Raw genomic sequence first — 23,183 nt, 5'->3', positions numbered from 1 at the left:
GTACCCTGGCAATATGTATTGAAATGGTCTCATATATTGGATGGTTCATATTTGGGATAACCCATTGCTACATATAGAGAAAACCTGTTGTCTTGGATCTATATCACCCTGATGATGTATCAATTGATCACTTGACTTTTGTTCTATGTACTTACAACACAACAAAGAAGTTTCTGTAAATCTGGGTGCTAGGGAATAGCTCCTGAGTAGTTAAGTGGAAGCTGCATTCTAGCAGTATTAGTTGATAGAGAATAAATATTTTAAATTATATAGGAAGTCATAATGTGCAATCATTCATCTCCCTCTCTGAGGGTAAACAGAAGAGTTGTATTCTCTACCCACATTTGCTATGTCTGTATGAATATTCAAAGACATTTTCCCCTTCACTATTCTTATTGATAGAATGCCAATGATTGACAACCCCAGAAAACCATTTTTGTTTAAATGGTGGCTATATATTCTTTAAAAGCATAGAAAAAAAAAAAAAAAAAACACAGCCTCGATTTGTATGGGTCCCAAAAGGCTCTACAGGGCTTCTTGGAAGGCAAATAGTGTTGGGGACTGGACTCAGGTCAAGAACCTTAAGAAGTAAGACATTTGACCCTTTAATTACTCAAAGACACAAAAGCCAACACAGCCTACCCATCTACATTTTTTGGTGAGGAACAAAGAGTGGCTGGTAAAGAAATTGTCCCAGCTGCTCCCTCTCCATATAAAATATAAAGAAAAAGTTGTTTCCACCCTTGGTAGTAACTCAGATAAGCTGTAACTGAAGGACAATCTCTCTTTCTAGCCTTAGATGAAGATATTCAAAAACCAAAAAGAACTGTCTTGCTAGATGTGGTGGCTCATTCCTGTAATCCCAGCGATTTGGGAGGCTGATGTAGAAGGATGGTTTGAGCCCAGAAATTTGAAACCAGCCTAGGCAAAACCCTGCCTAAAAAATAAAAACTAGGCCAGGTTCAGTGTCTTATGCCTGCAATCCCAGCACTTTGGGAGACCAAGGCAGGAGGATTGCTGCTGCAGAAGGAGGCCAAGAGTTTAGAACCAGCCTGTGCAACATAGGTAGACCCCCTTCTCTACAAAAAGTATAAAAATTAGCCTTATGTGGTGGCACATTCCTGCAGTCCCAGCTACTTGGGAGGCTGATGTGGGAGGACTGCTTGAGTCTAAGAACCTTGACTCTAAGAAAAAAAAAAGAAAAAAGGAAAGAATTGCCTTTCACAACCCCATAGAACAAATCAACTTAATGGGTGACTATTAGAATTATTTCTATTCTCTTTTTAAAAAGACTAATCAGCAATATTCCTTGAAATAATCAGTTACTCTAATGAAGTCAAGTAATACATTTGTATATAAGTTAAATTTATTTCAAAAGAAGCAGGCCTTCACTAGGCTTCAATGCATAGAGCCAAACCGGTTTCAGGCTGGGTCAACTCATGTGAGCTCAACAGGTTTTGAAGTAATTCGGAGAGGGACAGGTGTCAGGGGATTAGAAATATCAGTTGGGGCAATGGAGGGACAGGTGCAATGGAGGATTAGAAATACTGGTTGGGGCAATACCTAGAGGGAGGCTATGCTCTGCCTTAAGACCTGCTTACTGTGGGATCAGAAGGAGACAATCAAGAGGCTTTTTGGTATTACCTGCTTCCTATAGGCTAGATAAAGTGTTAGAAGATGATCATTTTGGGGAAGTTAGGACTTACCTGTTCGAGAAAAAACAGTGAAGAGGGTCTCCATGCCAGCATGGACATGGTCAGTCACATGGCAGTGCATCAGCCATGTCCCAGGGTTGCTGGCCACCATCTCCACAACCTCAAAAGTCCCTGGGAACAGATCCACCACATCTGCCCGGTAGTTCTCGCCATTCTGCAAGAGAGATTGGGAATGAGGGAGAGGAAGTGAAGGGTATAAAAATCATCTTAGAGCTTTCAGGAACCAAAAAATTGTGATGTCCACATTAGGGAGCTGAGACTTCAAGGTTCCTAGACCAGTGAGTGGTTTTAAAAGTCCACTTTATCAAGACCATCCTGGCTAACATGGTGAAACCCCGTCTCTACTAAAAAAAAAAAAAAAAAAAAAAAAAAATGCCGGGCATGGTAGCAGGCGCTTGTAGTCCCAGCTACTCGGGAGGCTGAGGCAGAAGAATGGTGTGAACCCAGGAGCCGTAGCTTGCAGTGAGCTGAGATCACACCACTGCACTCCAGCCTGGATGACAGAGTGAGACTCCATCTCAAAAAAAAAAAAGTCCACTTTATTCATATCTCCAATGAACCCACCCATCGAAACTAAAACAACAGAGGTGACTTTCTCCTCTTAAAATGTCCCAAAGTAAAAGAATTTCTAGGTTACTTTAGAAGGTTCAAAACAAGTATCTTTATAATTTTCAGCAGGCTAAAATATGGGGAATTTGGCTTAAGCTTTGACCCCTATGAATGAGGCATATATTTCCTTTAGAAATTGATTCAAATAAAGTTATCTTTGCCATTGTCTTTTTCAGCACTTCTAAATCTCGAAGTCTGTATCAATGCCCCCAACTCTTCCTCCTTTACCTAAGACTAAACTGTTTTCAAAATCTACATATTGTTCCATGTACCCCCTAAGTTGAAGCTCTTCTTATAATAGATTAAGGACTTTCAGCAATTCTGAGATGCCACTCTGAAATCCCTTGTTCTTAAAAATCACTGCTCATTGAGTCTCAAGTCCTTGACTGAGACTTGATATTGATTCCTTCAGTCTCCTTACTGATAAATGGGCCTTTTTTTGTCTTCCACATCAGAAGGGAAAGCTAGGGCCTAGCGGGAAGTTATTGAGTCTAGGATATACAGCCAGACTAGAATTTCCAGCTCAGTGCTCCATGTACTAGACCTCTGCTCTTTTAACTAATTGTTACCTGTTCCACACTGTTACCTTTTTTCTCAATTGCTGTTAAACCACTGTTCTAATCATCCTTGAGGGACTCAGCCCACTTTCCAGCTCACCCGATAGAGGAAGCTCTCTGCATGAAAGTGGATGGTGTGTAGATCCACATCTTGGCCCATGGCCAGCATGTACCAGGCCACTCGTTCTCCTTGGTACATGGTAAGACCCCTAAGGTTGGCATAGAGTTTCCCATTGATTGCTGTCAAAAAAAAAAAAGAAAAGAAAAGAAAAGAAAAAGCTTCTTACATCTCTCCTTTGGACTTCCCATTTCCACTATCCTAGGCCTAATCTTTTTTACCAAAGATAGCAATGGGCTTCTAATTTGTCTCATCTTTTTTCCATCTGTCCCTCTTCAAGGTATCTTCTTACATTGATATTATCAAAATTATCTCTCTAAGTGACTGAATCTGATGACATCATTCTGCTGCTTAAAATATTTTAATTACTCTCTCCTGCTCCAAAGAGCAAGTCCATGGATCCTTACTTCACCCAACAAGATCCTTCAAAATATAACTCCAAACCACCTTCCTAGACTCATCTCCCACTACCCAACACATTTATTCCAGTTGGGGTGATTTCTTCACCATCCCTCAAATGGTCCATGCATGTTCTTTGTGTCCTTGTGTTTCTAAGATTCCCTACTAGAAATCCTGCCTTCTTTTACCCATTTTTTAAAGCCCAGTCAAATCTTCACTCCCCCAGAAAGACTTTCCTGATCTCCTAGTTCCTCTCCATACCTCTCATTCCCTGCATCCCCTTCCACCTGTGAACTCCTCCAGTACTGTCTGCATGACTCACTGAAACTCATAAGAAATTGTCTTCTACATTTACCTGTCTTTTCATGCGTGAAAGCTTACATCCCCAATTAGACTATAGGTTCCTAATATGCAGGAAAGAATGTATGTATACACTGCATTACTATAGCTTCCTTGTATTTTTTCAGAACACCCAGTAGACAGCTGAGCCTACAATAAATGTTAAAAAAAAGACCTGCCACATTCATGGAATTAATAACATTAATGCATAGAATTAATAATGATATTAATGCATGGAATTAATAATGATATTAATGCATGGGTCTCTTCCCAGGCCACATCCTATGCTCCAAGGACATCAAACTACTCATTGTTACAATAATTCACACTTCCAGGACTTTTCCCTGGACAATTTTCCCCCACTTCTCATGTTCTTACAGAGAGAAGATAATTTCCACTTTATCACCCAAGAGAGGAAGCAATCATTTATAATCTGTCTCTATGTCTACCTCTACCAAATTGTGGATTTCAGAGAGGAAACTAAACATGATCAACTCAGCCTCTTATTGATCTTTTCTCTCCCTCATCAATCAGGCCACAGAAATGGGCAATAGCCGATTCATTATTTCACTGTGGGGTATGATTCTCCCTCTGCCAAAGAGGTGAGTATTGCTGCCCATCTATGTCAATGACAAGGTGGAAATGTCTATGTGTTGCCAGAGAAGTGTTAGTAAGCCCATTTAGTTGTAGAACTGAAATCAGTTTTTCAATTAGCCTTCTTAGTAATAAGGTTCACATTTGATCTTAAGCATCTCTCTTTCTCAGTTGGTTCAGGAACCTGAAAAGGAAGAGAGGGATGTTATTTATTTACCCCTCAGGTGCAAATATCTCCAGGGCTAGCACTCAGAAACTGCTTAATAAATACCTGCTCGATCGATAGATAGGTAGACTTATACCTCAAGAGTGTGGATAGACACATAAACAAACAGAAGAAAGTAAGCATTAGCCAAACCCCTGCATTAACAGGACCTAACTGTGTCCTCTTTCCCTTTTTATCCTGGACCATTTCTCTGATTTGACAGGCGCTAAAATGTCTGCCTTGTGAAGTCTGTGAATCATCTGTTCTAATGTGAATCATTCATCACTCCATCAAGGTGAAATAGCTAAAATCTGTGGGATAATAATATACGACTTTTTAGTTCCATTAGAATCACTATCAAAGATGCTCCTTATTCTCAGATCAAAGAAATCTTGGGCTAGAAGGAATAGTGAGAGATCACTTCATTCTACTGCACTTATGCTCTCCCCTCCTTCTCTTGTTTTTGAAAAGCTACACAGATCTCTCAAACAAAGGAAGGCTTTGATGCACAATTTCTCTCCAAAATCCATTCAAGTACCAAAAAGTTCTTCCTTGTATCTGACATAAATCCAGTATGCTTCTCACTGAGGATCTCTTCAATTCTTCCATCTATAAATTGAAACTCTTTTAAAAAGAGACTAAAATACAAGCTTTCATCTGGCTGTATTGGAATCCATTGAGAAAACAGATCCCAAATTTAGAGTGGTAAATAAATAAGATGATATTGGCAGACTAAACTCAGGGTTTTAAAATAGAGGGGCACTAAGCAGCCAGCTTGACAAGTACATTGAAGGTCATACATGTCCATTTTGCCTTCTCTAATATGTTAAAATTTTCTGGTATCGCCATGGCAATTTACAGAGTCAACTTCCTGCTTTCTGGGCACCCAATCTAACCTGGACCACATATCTGCCTTTGTATATGTAAATGTACAATAATAGGAAATGCTTCTTCTAACTCATCCCCATTTCACCTTCCCATGTTCGTGTCCTCTCTGGGATTATGTTCCCTTAGGTAGCAATAGGGCTATTAAATATCCCCATGTAACCAGTAGGGACTGCTTTGGAACAAGAGTAGGTTTTTTACTACTGACCATGCATTTTATTGCTCTCCAAGAAAGTTTCATCCTGTAGGTTAATACTGCCTGGATCCTGGGACCCATGGGTTGCCACATTTTCCTCCAAATACCAAGACTTATTTTCATCAAAAATCAAGAACAACAATGCAAATTCCCGGTCCATGTCACTCCGTCCTCCATGGGGCTCCAGGATGCCCTTTTGGCAGATAGCCAAGGGCCCCACCAGGCCACTATACATGTCCTGAGGAAGGGAGGAAGTGGGAGAGAGAGAAAGAGATGGAGTTGTTTCTGGGTAGCAGTACTCCGCAGGGAGCCAGCTTCTCATACAAGCCCACTGTGCCTCTTAGCATTTCCTCATGATATCTTACATTTATAATTACCCCACTATGTTATTTGAATTCATTCTAACAATTATCTTGGGACTCAGTTAAGATGCACTATCTGACCTATGCTTTATCTAGGCTAAATTATTTATTGATCTCTTAGCCTACCAAGCATTTTTACAACCTAGTGTCTTTTTTGTGCTGTTTCCTCTGCCTGCAATGCCCTCCCCATCATCATATCCCTTATCTGATGGCATAATGTGACTCAGCTTTTAAGGCCGAGAGTACATGCACCTCCCATTGTGATGCCTTCTCCAGGTTCCCTCTTGCTCAACTAGACCATACTCTTTGAAGGTGGGAAATGTATCTTAAATTTATATCATCCAAAGCACCAAGTAAAATGCCTAAAATGTGGTAGGCACTCAATAAATGATTACTAATGGCTGGCTGTAGATGGATGGCTAGATCGATAAATCCATTTTCCAGATGAGAAAACAGAGGCAGAATGACTTATTTAAGGTCACTCTAAAAGCATGCTATAACCAAATTTGGGACTAGAACCTCAATCTCTGTACAACCAATCCCAGGTTTCTTTTGTGTTTTTTGTTTGTTTGTGTGTTTGTTTTTTTTATAATGAGAACATGTTGCTTTATAGGATCCAAAATGAAAAGATAAGGAAGAAAATCTTCATGACAAATATCTGGTGCTACCCATTCCCTTCGTCCCTCCTCCTGTCTATTAAAATAAGTCCAGCTTTTGAAGAATGTTCCCCAAATTCTAGGCTCTAGAATCTCAGGAGTAAGCTTCTTACTACACCTGGTTAATAGCTTCTTTTTGCCAGGAAGTTTGACCCACCTCCAGGTAGCCAATCTTGTATTTACCTTGATGGGATCCACTGCAGAATAATAGATCCAGGAAACACAAGCAGAGTCATTGGGCCCAGGGCCAGACCTCTCTGGGATGTTCCACTGATAAGTGAGCACCTCACCTAGAAGTGTAACAAGGAACCTCCAGTTGCACCGGGTCAGAAATTTCTCTCAACTCCCAGGTCTCCCCAAGAGGCAGTGGTGGGTGAATCCCATCTTCTTTAAGATCTTTCTTCATCATTCCTCCATCATTTTATTTTTGTGACCTTGCTCTTCTCCCTCCTGGGACACCCTCAACCTTTCTTTTCTACTTTTCCTATCCTCAGAGGCCCAGGTCCAATCCTCTAGTAAGGCAGCCTTGCTACTTTTTTTTCTCTGCTTTTAATATCATCTTTTTCTTTGCGGGGCGGGGGTGGGGTGGGGTGCTCTGCTTTGGTTTATTTTTTCCAGCTGCTATATCCTAAATGCAGTTGTTTGCACAAAGTTCTGTCTCAGTTCTCTTCTCTCTTTCCATACTCTCTCCTTGGAACCTTTAGTCACCTTTCTGACCTCAACTATGATCTGTGCATCGATGACTCTTAAATACTTAGTTCCAGCCAGACTCCCCTTGTTACTAAGCTCCAACTCCAAATATTCAATTAGATGCTGAATATCTTTTAAAGATTGTCCTGACAGCACCAGGAAAACAGATTGTATGAACTCACCTCCCTCCTTTGAAAAACCACCGTTTCCCAATCTGTGCTCTCAGTGTCTATCTAGAAATAACATTATCACTCTTTTACTTACTCAGACTCAAAACTTTAATCTTTACTTCTTCACTTTCGTAATTCAACATCTAACCAAATGGCAGGTCTTATTGATTATACCTCTACCCTATATTTTAGAACCATCCTCTTCTCCTTTCAATTATCATTACTCTTGCCCTAGTTTAGACCCTTGTTTTCTTAACTCAACCATTACAAAGCCTCCTAACATGTTTCTCTGCCTCCAGCCTTGCCCCCTCCAATTCATCTTCCAAATAATGCTATATTAATCTTTTCTAACAACTTTATTGAGATGTAATTTGCATGCCATACAATTCACCCTTTTAAAATGTTCAATTCAATGTTTTTAGTATATTACCAGAACTTTGTAACCACCACGATTCATTTTCCATTTCATTACCACCAAAAAAACTCCTGTACTGCCCTCATCCCCTAATCCACCCATCCATTCCTGCCCCACCCCACCCAAGGTAATCAATATTCTACTTTCTGTCTCTATAGACTTGTCCATTAGGGGCATTCCATAGATATTGAATTATATCATACATTTTATTTTGTGACTGAATTTTTTTATTTAATATGTTTTCATTGTCCACCCACTTTGTAGCACATATCAATACTTAGTTGTGTTTATTGCCAAATAATAGTCCATTGAATAGATACACCATATTTTATTCATTCATTCTTCAGTTGATGAACATTTGGGTCATTTCCACTTTTTAGTTATTATGAATAGTGCTGCTATCAGCATTTGTGTACAAGTTTTTATGTGGATATATGTTTTCATTTATTCCTGAGTTATATGGTAATGCTATGTTTAACCACTTAAAGAATTGCCAAACTGCTTTCCAAAGCACGTGCACCATTTTGCATTCTCACCAGCAACATATTAGGGTTCCAATTTCTCAACATCTGCATGAAAATTAGTTATTGTCTGCTTTTAAAAATCTTTTATTTTAGTTATCCTAGCATGTGAAAAGTGTTATCTCACTATAGTTTTGATTTCCATTTCTCTGATGGTTAACCATGTTGAGCATCTTCTCTTGTGCTTAATATCCATTTTAACATCTTCTTGGGAGCAATGTTTATTCAAATCCTTTGCCCATTTTAAATTGGGTTATGGGTTTTTTGATAATAGCATTGTCAAATAACAATGACATCAAGCAATAGTTCCTTATGGATTCTGGATACAAGTCCCTTATCAGATATATGATTGTCAAATTGTTTCACATCCTGTGCATTGTCTTTTCACTTTTTTATGGTGTCCTTTAAAGCATATTTTAAATTTTAAGGTATTTCAATTTATTTGTTCACTTGTGCTTTTAGTGTTGTATATAAGAAACCATTGCCTAATCCATGGTTATGAAGGTTTGCTCCTTTGTTTTCTTCTAAAAGTTTTATAGCTTTAGCTTTTATATTTAGGTCTTTGACCCATTTTGAGTTGATTTTTCTGTATGTTGTGAGTTAGAGGTCCAATTTCATAGTTTTGCATGTGGATATCCAATTGCCTCAGCACAATTTATTGAAAAGACTATTTTTTTTCCATTGAAAGGTCTTGGCGCCTTTGTTGAAAATCAATTGACCAAAAATGAGAGGGTTTATTTCTGGATCTTCAATTCTATTCTATTGATCTATCTGTCTATCCTTATGCCAATGCCACACAATCTTGAATTCTATGCTTTGTAGTAAGTTTAGAAACCAGTAAGTATGAGTTCTCCAACTTTGTTCTTCTTTTTTAACATTGTTTTGGCTATGCCATATTAATCTTTCCAAAATCTCTCTTTGTTCATGTCATACCTTTTATCAAAGGCCTGTAATGGCTCCCTAATATTCAAATAATAAATTTCAAAAATTTCCCCATCAGCTAAGCACTCTCTAACTCAGCCCTGGCCTGCCTTTTCAGCCATATCTCTTACTCTTTCTAGTTCTGCAAAATATATACTGGTCGAACCTAACTACATGCTCACCTCTGGGCATACCTCATACTTTCACAGCTCTGCATCTTTTGTCATGTTGTTCTGTTTACATGAACTTCTCTCCAACCTCTCCATCGAGTTCAAGACTTATTCAACTGCATTCTTGGCACCTCCATTTGTCTAATTTTTATCTCAGACTCAACATATTAAAAATAAATATTTGATTTTCCCCCAAACCTTCTCCTCTTCAGTCTTCCTTATCTCAATAGACAGTGCCACCAGTTATGTAAGCCAAAAACACAAGAGTTATCTTTGATTATTATCACTCCTCACATCTCATATCCATCATCAAAATTCTGAGGGATCTACCTGAAAAGTATATCTCATATTATCCACTTCTACCCATCTCCACTGCTATCACCATAGTCTGTGCTATTATCTTCTGGCACCTGAAAAACTACAATAGCCACCTCTCTTGTTCCTCTCATAACATATGCTTCACATAACAACAAATGTAATCTTTTAAAATACAAAGTAAACCATGCCACATCTCTGCAACAGCTCCTCACTGTGAGTAAAACTAAACAAAAATTCCCTACCATGGCTTGCGAGACTCTACATGATCTTACTTATCATTCTTTATATCTACAAACTCATTTCTTATTATTCTTCATCATTCTCAGTATGCTACAGCCACACTGTCTTCTTATTATTCCTTAAATACATTGAGATCATTCCTGTCTCAAGGTATTTACACTTGCAGTTGAAGCTGTCCTGTAACTTTCTTAATATGGCTGATTTCTATGCTACATTCAAATATCAGCCTAAATATAATTTTCTCAGAGAGCCCTGGACTGACCATAGTAGTCAAGGCTTCACTCTTGTATCCAAAATACATAAAGAACTCTTAAATTTTAACAAAATAAAAACAGCCCAATTAAAAATAGGCAAAACAAATTGAACGGACATTTCACAACACAAGATATAAGAATGACAAATAAACATATGATAGATGTTAAACATTATTAGCCATTTGGAAAACGCAAATCAAAATTACAATGAGATATCATTACATACCTGTCACAATGGCCTTTAAAAATCAGTGATAACACCAAATGCTGGCAAGGATGTGGAACAACTGAATCACTCACACTTTGCTGATGGGAATGTAAAATGGTTCAGACACTCTGGAAAAAAGTTTGGCAGTTCCTTATAAAGTTAAATATCCCCTTACTATATGATCCAGAAATCCTAGTTCTAGGTATCCACCAAAGAGAAATGTGAATGATGTTCACACAAAAGCTTCTACACAGCACCTGTAATCCCAGCACACTGGGAGGCCAAGGTGGGTGGATCACTTGAGGTCAGGAGTTTGAGACCAGCCTGGCTAACATGGCAAAACCTATCTCTGCTAAAATTACAAAAATTAGCTTAATGTGGTCGTGGGCACCTGTAATCCCAGCTACTCGGGAGGCTGATGTATGAGAGTCATTTGAACCTGGGGGGCAGAGGTTGCAGTTAGCCAAGATTGTGCCACTAAACTCCAGCCTAAGTGACAGAGCGAGACTCTGCCTCAATCAATCAATGCCTCTATACAGATAGTCATAGTAATTTTATTAACAAGAGCTAATAACTGGATAAAATCTAAATTCCCTTTAACAGTGAAAAGTTGTACAAAATGTGGTACATTCATACCATGGAATACTACTCAGCAATAACAAATAGTAAACTATTGACACATACAACAACTTAGATGAATCTCCAGAGAATTATGCTGAGTGAAAAAGGTTAATCCTGAAGTATTGCATACTGCATTATTCCATTTATATACATAAATATATTCCATTTATATGTAGATATCACTTATGTAAATCAAAGAATATATATACATATATATGCATATTTTTTCTAGGAAAGATGTAACAATAGGAATTGAGACCAGATCAGTGGTTCAAAGAGGGCGGGGATAGCAAGAAAGTAACTGCTCTAATTCCTGATTGCTGTGGTGATTATACTAATCTATACATGTGCTAAAATTCATACAACTGTACATCAAAAAAGTCAATTATACTGTAAGACTTAAACAACTACAGGAGTTTAGAGGTATTAATCACCAGAGAAAGTGTTATAGAAGAGTTTAGGCTTGGCCTGAATCTCAAGGAATGAGGAGAGCTTAAAGAAGAGTCAGAGGTGAAAGCATGCAATTTTTTTTCACTCATACAATCAACAAAGCTGTATTGAACACAAACTATATGTTGAGTGTTGGAAAGAGTCATCAACAAAACAACATAGTGCCTGTCCTCTTAGAATCTAGTCAGGAGAGGAAACAATATACAAGTAAACCAACAAAAAAAAACATGTAGAATTACAAGGTGGGATAAGTGCTATGTCCTTGAGAAGATCCCTACTCTCCTCTACCTTTTTTAATCAGGTCCCTCCTGACTCCATTCTTTTCCCTATCTGGTCCAAATTCCCTCACTGCCATGGTCAGCATTTGAACTACTCTTTTACAAATATCCTGCACTCTCATGTCTTCTTGCCTGTTACTCTATTCTACACAATGCATCCCCTTCACCACTCCCACCCCATAATAACTTCCTGTAAATCAGTGGTCCTCAAAGTTTATTTCTTCCACCAGCAGCATCACAATCCACTTAGCAATTTGTAGAAATGCAAATTGTTGGGAATCTCTCCACACCTGAAGATTCAGAAACTCTGGGCATGGGCTCAGCAGCCTATGGGCAATTTAACAGTCCCTCTAAGTGATTGTCATGTCCACTAAAGTTGGGTACCACTAACCTCCCTAGGTGTATCTTACAATCTGCCTTCTCTGATCTTAGACTGTGATGTGCTGAACACAGCTGGAGAAAACTCTACAGCCTTCTGTAGTGCTGCTTCTTCAAATTTTTATTTTCCAGTCTCAATTGTGTCCTCAGTGCTGTTTGGTTCAATAGCTTCCAATCCTGTTCCTCTGGGTGACAAGTACAAACTTTCAATACACTCCTCAAGCCTAATTTCTTCCTTACCTCCTCACTCTCAACAACTGAATTCAACTCAAACTTCACAGAATAAGAATAATATTGGCAAAAACTTGCATAGCACTTAAAATACATTAATTCAAAATCCCTATGAGACAGATATTACTATTAATTCCATTGTATATATGAAATAAGTAAGGCTTCAGCTCATAGATATTATATCACTTTCTGAAGATCACACATCATAGCTGAAATTTGAGCCCATGCAGTCTATCTTGAAAATTCCTTTTACCACTACTCTACAAAAGCTCTCATCCTTTAAAATTCCATTCCTTATCCATGTCTACCAAGCCCTTGAGCCTCAGAGGGGGAAGTGTTTCTACTCACGTGGGTCCTCTATACTGTTCATCAGTCTTATTCCATTTCTCAGAAAAGTTTGTTTTTCTACCCTTTGAATCAACAATTTCATACATTTCTTCCTTTTCTTCAAACCTCCTACACCAGCACACCCACCTCCACAACACTGATGGCCTTTACTTAGATATGAATAAGAATATTGAAACCACCAGAAAAAACTCTCATGATACTATTGTAAAATCCGCAAACTTCTCTCACTATACAGTAGTCCCCTCTATCCATGGAGGATACATTCCAAAACCAGTGGAAACCTGAAAGCACAGATAGTACTGAAGCCGATTACTGTCAATTGAAACACATTTCTGTTTAAATCTTCCACCCACAAATGTAATGCCTTTTTCATCTTAACTAAGCACTTATCATACATTGTGGCCATAGCTTTTGTAGTTTGAAGTGCTACAGAAAAACTTGCATGAATTTATTTTTCCTTCTTCACAATTGCATAGATAGAATATTCATTCTTACCATCAATCTTAGCAACCTCAGCATACAAGTTTTTTCATTATTAATTCAAAAACTTTCACCCTTTCACTAAAAGAAGCATTTTACGGCTTCTCTTTGGCACATACAAATTGCCAGCATCATTACTCTACCACTTTGGGGCCTTTATTAAGTAAAATAAAAGCTACTTTAATGCAAGAATTGCAAAACTGTGACAGTTGATCTGGTAACTGAGACAGCTAAGTGCCGAATGGGCAGGTGGAATATCCAGTGTGGATATGCTGGACAAAGGAAACATTCTCATCCCAGGTGGGATAGTATGAGATGTTATCACAACACTTATACAAAATTTAAAACTTAAAAATTGTTTATTTCTGGAAGTTTTCATTTAATATTATCAGATTATGATTGAACATGAATAATTGAAAGCATAGGAAATGAAACCAGGAATGAGGTGGTACTACAGTACTAGAGCATGTTGATCTAGCAAAGAGGGAGAGACTGATAATTAGGTGGGAGAGAGAGAGAGAAATAATAACCATAGGACTTAGGTAAGTAAAAAATGGAGAGGGAATGGGATCCAGAGTATGAATGATAGGAATTAATATTTAATGAGAGAAAAGATGCCTTATTATTTGTAACTGGATAAAAGAAAGGGAAGATGGTGCAAATCAGAGGAGTTTTCAGTGCTGTCCAATACAGTAGTCACATGTGGCTAATATAACTGAGGAACTTAATTTATAATTTAGTTTAATTATAATGAATTTAAGTTCATATAGCCATATGTAACTGGTGGCTATGGTATTGGACAGTTAGCCCAAACTATGCCATTTAAAAAACCTTCCTTAGTCACACATTTCTATCGAACTACAATATCCCATTTTTCAATACCCTTTAAAACAAGCCTTGAGAAAAGTTGTTGATACTCCCTATTTTCATTCCCACAACTCCTTTTTACTTTTTGGTTCATGTAACTTGACTTTTGTTCCCACTATATCACTGACGTAATTACTTATAAGAGCTGCTTAAGTATGCTTAAAGAACTGAAAACATAAATAAAAAATAAAGAAAAACTTAAAACCATATCTGAACAAAATTCAAATATAAATAAAGATATGGAAATAAAAAGGAACCAAACAAATTCTGGAATAGAAAAGGAGAATTGAAATTTCAATTCACTAGAAGAGTTAAACAGCAGATTTGAGCAGGCAGAAGGCAGAATCAGATAACTTGATGATAGGACAATGGAAAATATCTAGTATGAGGAGCAGAAGGAAAGAATAATGAAGAAAAGTGAACAGAGCATAAGGGACCTGTAGGACAACATCAAGCGGATTAATATATGTATTATGGAAGTCAAAGAAGGAGGAGAGAGAAAGGAGAAAAAACATCTGAAACAATAATGGCTAAAAATGTCTCACATTTGACAAAACATGTAAATCTACACATCCGAGAAGCTCAGCTGACTAAAAGTAGGATTAGCAAAACTCTACCCACACCAAGGCACATTATAATTAAACTATTTTAAAAAAGACAAAGAGAACCTGAAAAGATGCAAAACAAGATTTGTCACAGAAAAGAAATTCTCAATAAGATTAATAGCCAATTTCTTCTCTGAGACCATGGAGGTTAGAAATAAGTTAACTGACATATTTAAAGTGCTGAAAGAAAAAAATACTCGTCAACAAAGAATTCTATATTTGACAAAATGACCCTTCAAAAACGAGAGGGTGGGAGGGGCCAATATGGCAGAATAGAAGCAGCTCATGTACTCCACTCTCACAGAGAAGAAACAAAAAGTTTAATAAACACTGGCCCTGAAGGCCAATCAACAGAGAAACCATGTCAGGATTCATCAAGGTAGCAGGGCTACAGAAATCAGAGAAGAGGGAAGCTGAGCACCAGCCTGTATGGGCACAGCAAAGAGCCAGAAGAACCTCTCCAACAGGGGAAAGGGTGAGTAAGTGAGAATCTTCTGGGATACTCACATCCTCCACAGGAGACTATGCAAGACTGGGAACAGCAGAATCACCCTGGCCCCCACACACTGCCCCCACCATGCTTCTAGACTGAGGCAGAGGACCACCTGGATGCTTTGCAGGGGAAACTCTTGACTCCAGGGGAAACTCTACAAGTCTTAGGCCACAGAATAGACCAGCACTGACACCACAGCCCCAGTAAAGACTAAAGTCATGGTGCCTAGAAGGAGTAAGATTGCTCTACTGCCCCTCATCAGACAGGGCTCAGCACCAGCTTCTGGCACAATGGTCTCACTTCTACCTAAACTCAGCCAACATCTGTAGCCCCCTGCTGTCTTAAAAAGCACCCAGATGGCAGAAAGGGCAATCCCACCCACTCCTGCCACTGGTAGCCAGGCAGGTAATGCCTGCTAGATTTTCTAACCCAACAGTCTCACTTCTGTCTGAACTCAGTCCTATTCAGCTTCCTGTTTTCCCAGGAAACACCCAGACAACAGGGCAATCAATTCCATCCACCTCCACCTCTCATGGACAGACAGGCTACACCTGCTAGAGCTTCCAACCCAGCAGTCCCACTTCTGCTGGGACTCTGTGGGCAGGCACAACCCCATGTTCCCCCAGGAAACACTCTGACAGCAGATTACAGCTGACCCGGCAAGGACATGGCCTGTCTGCAACTGCAGCCTCTGCCTGAGGGAGCTTCATGGACAAGAACACCCAACAAAAGAAACATAGGCACAGAGACAGTAATCAGAGGGAGTTATTTAAACACCAAGGAGTAGACTAGAATCAAAACCATTCTACTCAGTTTCCATGTAGTTGAGCGGTTTTGAGTGAGTTTCTTAATCCTGAGTTCTAGTTTGATTGCACTGTGGTCTGAGTGAAAGTTTGTTATAATTTCTGTTCTTTTACATTTGCTGAGGAGTGCTTTACTTCCAACTATGTGGTCAATTTTGGAATAGGTGTGGTGTGGTGCTGAAAAGAATGTATATTCTGTTGATTTGGAGTGGAGAGCTCTGTAGATGTCTATTAGGTCCACTTGGTGCAGAGCTGAGTTCAGTTCCTGGATATCCTTGTTAACTTCCTGTCTCGTTGATCTGTCTAATGTTGACAGTGGGGTGTTAAAGTCTCCCATTATTATTGTGTGGGTATCTAAGTCTCTTTGTAGGTCTCTAAGGACTTGCTTTATGAATCTAGGTGCTCCTGTATTGGGTGCACATATATTTAGGATAGTTAGCTCTTCTTGTTGACTTGATCCCTTTACCATTATGTAATGGCCTTCTTTTTCTCTTTTGATCTTTGTTGGTTGAAAGTCTGTTTTACCAGAGACTAGGATTGCAACCCCTGCCTTTTTTTGTTTTCCATTTGCTTGGTAGATCTTCCTCCATCCCTTTATTTTGAGCCTATGTGTGTCTCTGCACATGAGATGGGTTTCCTGAATACAGCACACTGATGGGTCTTGACTCTTTATCCAATTTGCCAGTCAGTGTCTTTTAATTGGAGCATTTAGCCCATTTACATTTAAGGTGAATATTGCTATGTGTGAATTTGATCCTGTCTTTATGATGTTAGCTGGTTATTTTGCTCATTAGTTGATGCGGTTTCTTCCTAGCCTTGATGGTCTTTACAATTGGTCCTCAGTTGGCCTGTTTTTCACATAAATGGAAGTTTTCTACACATAATGTTTCATAATTTGCTTTAATAATATGTATAAATGACTTTCTATGTACTTAAATATTTTTAAGAGGATCACTTAAAAAAAAACCATTCTACTGAACCCACCTTGCACCACAATCAAATCCCCAAGGGCATCAAAGAATATAAATGCAAGAAAAACTTATCCGAAGGACAGCAACTTCAAAGACTGAAGGAACATCAGCCTACACAGATGAAAAAGAATCAGCACACAAACTCTGAAAACTCAAAAATCTAGAGTGTCCTCTTACCTCCAAATGACCACACTAGTTATCCAGCCATGGTTCTTAATCAGGCTGAGATGGGTAAAATGTCAGAAATAAAATTCAGAGTATGGATAGGAATGAAGATCAACATTCAGGAGAAAGTAGAAACCCAATTTAAAAAAATCTAAGGGATACAATAAAATGATATAGGAGATAAAAGAAAATAGGCATTTTAAGAAAGAACCAAGCTAATCTGATAGAGCTGAATAATTCACCTCAATAATTTCATAATAAAATTGCAAGTATTAACAGCAGAATCAACCAAGCTGAGGAAAGAACCTCAAAGCTCGGAGACTAGTTCTCTGAAATAACCCATTAAGACAAAAATAAAAATAAAAGAATGAACAAAATCTCTGAGAAATATCAGATTATGTAAAGATACCAAATCTATGACTCATTGACAACCCTGAAAAAGAGAGAGAGCAAACAACTTGAAAAACACACTTGAAAATATCCATGAAAATTTCACCTAGCTCACTTGAGAAGCCAGTATTCAAATCCAGGAATTGCATAGCACACCTGAAAGATACTATACAAGATGACTATTCCTAGTGTGCATAGTCTTCAGTTTTCTTCAAGGTCAAAATGGAGGAAAAAATGTTAAAGGCAGATAGAGGAAAGGGGCAGGTCACCTACAAAGGAACCCCACTGGGCTAACAGTGTACTTCTCAGCAGAAACTCTACAAGGCAGAAGAGACTGGGGGCCTATATAAAGCATCTTTAAAGAAAAGAAATTCAAACCAACAATTTCATAACCAGTGAAACTAAGCTTTATACAAGAAGGAGAAATAAGATCCTAAGATCCTTTTCAGGCAAGCAAATGCTAAGGGAATTAGTTATCATCACACCTGGCTTACAAGAGGTCATTAAGGAAGTGCCAAACCTGGAAAAGGAAAGACCCTTACCAATGACCACAAAAACATGATTAAATACGTAGACCATTGACACTATAAAGAAAGCACACAATCAAGTCTGCATAATAACCAGGTAACAACACAATGACAGGATCAAACCTACATGTATCAATATTAACCGAATGTAAACTGGCTAAATGCCCCAATTCAAAGGCATGAAGTGCCAAGTTGGATAAACAAGCAAGATTCAACTGCATGCTGTTTAAAAGAGATCCATATCATATGCAATGACACCCATAGGGTCAAAGTATAGAGATGGATAAAAATCCACCAAGCAAATGGAAAACAGAAGAAAGCAGGAGTTGCTATTCCAATTTCAGACAAAACAGACTTTAAACCAACAATGATCAAAAAAAGACAAAGAAGAGCATTCCATAATGGTAAAGGGTTCAATTCAACAAGAAGACCTAACTAGCTTTTTGATCCTTAGCCTCCTGGCATCCTCCACCCTCAAGTACACCCTGGTGTCTATTGTTACCCATAACTTTGAGTACACGTTTGCTTGTACTCTAAGTTTAGCTCCCACTTATAAGTGAAAACATGCAGTATTTGGTTTTCTGTTTCTGCATTAGATCACTTAGGATTATGGCCTCTAGTTCCATCTATGTTTCTGCAAAAATATGTCATTCTTTTTCATGGATGCCTAGTACACCATAATGAATAGTACCACTTTTTATTATTCAATACACTGTTCATGCTATCATGAAAAGTGCTGTGATGAATATGCACGTCAGGTGTCTTTATGATAGAATTATTTGTATTTCCTTGGTTATATACCCATTAATGAGACTGCTGGGTCAAATAGTAGTTCCGTTTTAAGTTCCTGGAGAAATCTTCAAACTGCTTTCCACAGTGACTAAACTAATTTACATTTCTGCCAGCAGTGTATGAGCATTCCCTTTTATCCACAATCTCATTGGCATTTGTTGGTTTTTGACTATTTAATAACAGCTACTCTGACAGGTGTGAGATGGCATCTCATTGCGGTTTCAGTCTGCATTTCTCTAATAATTAGTGTTGTTGAGAATTTTTTCATATGCTCGTTGGCCACAGAATATAACGTCTATGTCTTCAAGGAGTATCTGTTCATGTCTTTTGTCCATAGGGTTGTTTGATTCTTGCTTGTTGATTTGTTTAAGTTCTTTATAGATTCTGGATATTAGACCTTTGTTGGATGCATAGTTTGAAAATATTTTCTTCCATTCTGTAGGTTGTCTGTTTCCTTTGTTGGTAGTTTATTTGGTACACAAGCTTTTTAGTTTAATTAGATTCTACTTGACAGTGTTTGTTTTTGCTACAATTGATTTTGGAGTATTTCTCATAAAATCTTGCCAAGGCCTATGTGCATAATGATATGTCCTAGGTTTCTTCTAGGGTCTTTATAGTTTTAGGTTTTACATTTAAGTCTTTAATCAATTTTGAGTTGATTTTTGTATATGATTAAAGAAAGGGTCCAGTTTCAATCTTCTGCATATTGCTAGTCATTTATCCCAGCATCATTTATTGAATAGGGACTTTTCCCATTCCTTGCTTTTGTCATATTTAAAAAAGATCAGATGGTTCTACATGTGCAGCTTTATTTCTTCATTCTCTAACCTGTTATATTGGTCTATGTGTCTGCTTTTGTACCAATACACCACTGTTTTGGTTAATATAGCCTTGTAGTATAGTTTAAAGTTGGGTAATGTGATGCCTTCAGTTTTTTTTTTTTTTTTTTTTTTTTTTTTCTGCTTAGGATTGTCTTGCCTACTCAAGCTATTTTTTGGCTCATATATATTTTAAAATAGTTTTTTTTCTAATTCTGTGAAGAATGTCCTTAGTGGTTTGATAGGAATACCATTGAATCTACAAATTGTTTTGGGTGGTATGGTCATTTTAACAATAGTGATTCTTTCTACCCATGAGCATGAAATCCTCTTCCATTTGTTTATGTCATCTCTGATTTCTTTGAGTGGTGTTTTGTAATTCTGTTACAGACATCTTCCACCTCCCTGAATTGCTCTATTCCTAAGTATTTTATTCTTTTTGTGGCTATTGTGAATGAAATTGCATTCTTGATTTGGCTCTCAGCTTAGATGCTACTGGTGTATAGAAATACTACTAATTTTTGCACATTGATTTTGTATCATGAAACTTTACTAAAGTGGTTTATCAGTTCTAGGAGTGTTTGGGCAGAGACTACATGATATTTTAGGTATGGAATTATATCATCTATATGATAGCTTGACTTCTCTTCCAAAGTGAATGTCTTTTATTTATTTCTCTTTCTTAATTCCTCTAGCTAGGAATTCCAGTAATATGTTTAATAGGAGTAGTGAGAGTGGGCTTCCTTGTCTTGTTCCAATACTCAAGGGGAATGCTTCCAGCTTTTGCTCATTCAGTACGATGTTGGCTGTGGGTTTATTATACGTGGCTGTTATTTTTAGGTATAATCTTTCAAAGCCTAGTTGTTTAGGATTTTTAATATGAAGGGATACTAAATTTTATCAAAAAACCTTTTCTGTATCTACTAAAATAATCATGTGGTTTTGGTTTTAGTTCTCTTTGTGTGGTAAATCACATTTATTGATTTGCACATGTTGAATCAGCCTTACATACCAGGAATAACGCCTATTTGATCATGGTGGATTAGCTTCTTGATGTGCTGCTAGATTCTATTTGCTAGGATTCTGTTGAGTATTTTTGTGTCTAAGTTCATCAGGCATATTAGCCTGAAGTTTTCTCTTTTGTTGTGTTTCTGCCGGGTTTTTACTAAAACCCTCATAGAGTTATTGCCTCATAGAGTGAGTTAGAGAGGTTTCCCTCCCTTTTCATTTTTTTGAATAGTGTCAGTAGGATTGGTACTAGCTCTTCTTTGTACATCTCTTAGACTAGGGCTGTAAATCTGTCTATTCCAGGGCTTTTTCTGCTTCGTAGTTTTTTTTTTTTAATTTCTAATTCAATTTCAGAACTCATTATTGGTCTGTTCTCACTTTCCATTTATTTCTGATTCAATTTGGGAGTTCGTATCTTTCCAGGAATTTACCCATTTCTTGTAGGTTTTCTAGTTTGTGTGCAAAGAGGTGATTGTAATAGCCTTTACATTTTTGTGAAGCTAGTGGTAATATCCCCTTGGCCTTTTCTGTTTGCATTTATTTGGAACTTCTCTCTTTTTTATTAATCTAGGTAGCAATCTATCCATTTTATTTGTTATTTCACAGACCCGCTTTTTGGTTTTATTGATCTTTTTATGGTTTTACTCACCTCCATTTCATTCTGTTCAGCTCTGATTTTGGTTATTGCTTTTCTTCTGCTAGCTTTGTTGTTAGTTTGCTGTTGTTACTCTAGTTCTTCTAGGTGTGATATTTGGTTGTTACCTTGAGATCTTTCTTTTTAATGTGGGCATTTAGTGCCATAAACTGTCCTTTTAACACTGCCTTAGTGGTGTCCCAGAGATTATAGTATGTTGTACTTTTGTTTTCATTCATTTCAAAGAATTTCTTGATTTCTGCCTTAATTTCATTGCTTACTCAAAAGTCCTTCAGGAGCAAGTTGTTTAATTTTCATGTAATTGTATGGTTTTGAGAGATCTTCTTGGTATTGATTCCTCGTTTTATTTTGCTATGATCCAAGAATGTGGTTGGTATAATTTTGGTTTCAATTTGTTGAGAATTGCTGTATGACTGAGTATGTGGTCGATCTTAGAGTACGTGCCATGTGCAGATGAGAAACATGTATATTCTGTTGTCGTTGGGTGGAGTGTTCTGTAGATTTCTGTTAGGTACATTTGGTTGAATGTCAAGTTTATGTCCCAAATATCTTTGTTAATATTATCTCTTGATAATCTGTCCAACATTGTCATTGGGGTGTTGCAGTCTCCCACTATTATTGTTTGGTTATCTAAGTATCTTCATAGGTCTCTAAGAACTTGTTTTATCGATCTGGGTGCTCCAATGTTGAATGCATTTATGTTTAGGATAGTTATGTCTTCCTGTTGAATTAAACCCTTTATCATTATGTAGTACCCCTGTTTGGCCTTTTTGATTGTTGTTGGTTTAAAGTCTGTTTTATCTTGAATAATAATAGCTACCTCAGCTCTTTTTTGTTTTCTGTTTTCTTGATAGATCTTCCTCCATCACTTTACTTTGATCCTACGGGTGTCATTGCATGTGAGTTGGGTTTCTTGAAGACAGCATAGAATTGGGTATTGCTTCTTTATCCAACTTGCCACTCCATGCCTTTTAATTGAGGTGTTTAGCCCATTTTCATTCAAGGCCAATACTGATATGTGGAGATTTGATCCTATCATCATGATGTTAGCTGGTTTTTATTTAGGCATGATCCTATAGTTGCTTAATAGTGTCCATGGACTATTCATGTAAGTTGGTGTTTGTCGTGGATGGTAGTGGTTTTTTATTTCCATGTTTAGCACTTCCTTAAGGACCTCTTGTGAGACAGATGTGGTGGTAATGAATTCCCTTAACAAATGCTAAGTGCTTGTCTATATTTTTAGTAGAGATGGGGTTTCTCCAAGTTGGCCAGGCTTATTGCAAACTCCTGACCTCAAGCAATCTGCCTGCCTTGGCCTCCCAAAATGCTGGGATTACAGGCATGATCCACTGTGCCTGGTGTAATATTTTTTCTTTTATGTTGACCTTGCAGGATCTGATGACTATGTGTATTGGGGATGTTCATCCTGAAGTAATTTATTTAACATTTTTTGTAGTATAGGTATGTAGGGAATGAATCCTCATAGACTTTTCTTTCTGAAAATGTTGTTTGTGTTTTCTTTTTATTTTCAGTGTACAGAATTCTGAGTAAACTATTTTTTCTTTCAGCACGTAAAAGATTTTTGTAACATTAACTTCTGGCTTCTGTGGCTTCTGATGAAAAAATTGCTATAACTTTTCTTTCTATATTTCATTTTATTTTCTCTGTTTTTTAAGATTTTCTGAATGTCTTTGGTTTTCAGTACATTTTACATTGTATGTCTGGGGTGGGTGCGTTTTTTTTTTTTTAATAATTAGCCAA

The 23,183-nt window shown here is 37.7% G+C and overlaps 1 protein-coding gene across 6 annotated transcripts in view; it reads right to left on the bottom strand.

Moving 5' to 3' along the window:
* The window catches only part of HEPH (hephaestin), a 98,872-nt gene that overhangs the window by 5,500 nt on the left and 70,189 nt on the right, over nt 1-23,183 (bottom strand). For 4 of the 6 annotated variants that reach the window (XM_063601746.1, XM_008970017.4, XM_008970018.4 and 1 more), the window contains exons 16-19: nt 6,819-6,925; nt 5,630-5,855; nt 2,982-3,121; nt 1,707-1,869 (exon numbers count right to left, since the gene is read on the bottom strand). In XM_063601746.1, coding sequence (XP_063457816.1) covers nt 1,707-1,869; nt 2,982-3,121; nt 5,630-5,855; nt 6,819-6,925 — 636 coding nt within the window. The remainder of the gene's footprint in view (nt 1-1,706; nt 1,870-2,981; nt 3,122-5,629; nt 5,856-6,818; nt 6,926-23,183) is intronic. The other 2 variants (XM_034949606.3, XM_034949607.3) reach the window with 1 other exon arrangement.

The sequence above is a fragment of the Pan paniscus genome, chromosome X (assembly GCF_029289425.2).
Source record: "Pan paniscus chromosome X, NHGRI_mPanPan1-v2.0_pri, whole genome shotgun sequence".
NCBI lineage: Eukaryota > Metazoa > Chordata > Mammalia > Primates > Hominidae > Pan > Pan paniscus.
This window is presented reverse-complemented; position numbering and strand designations above follow the sequence as displayed.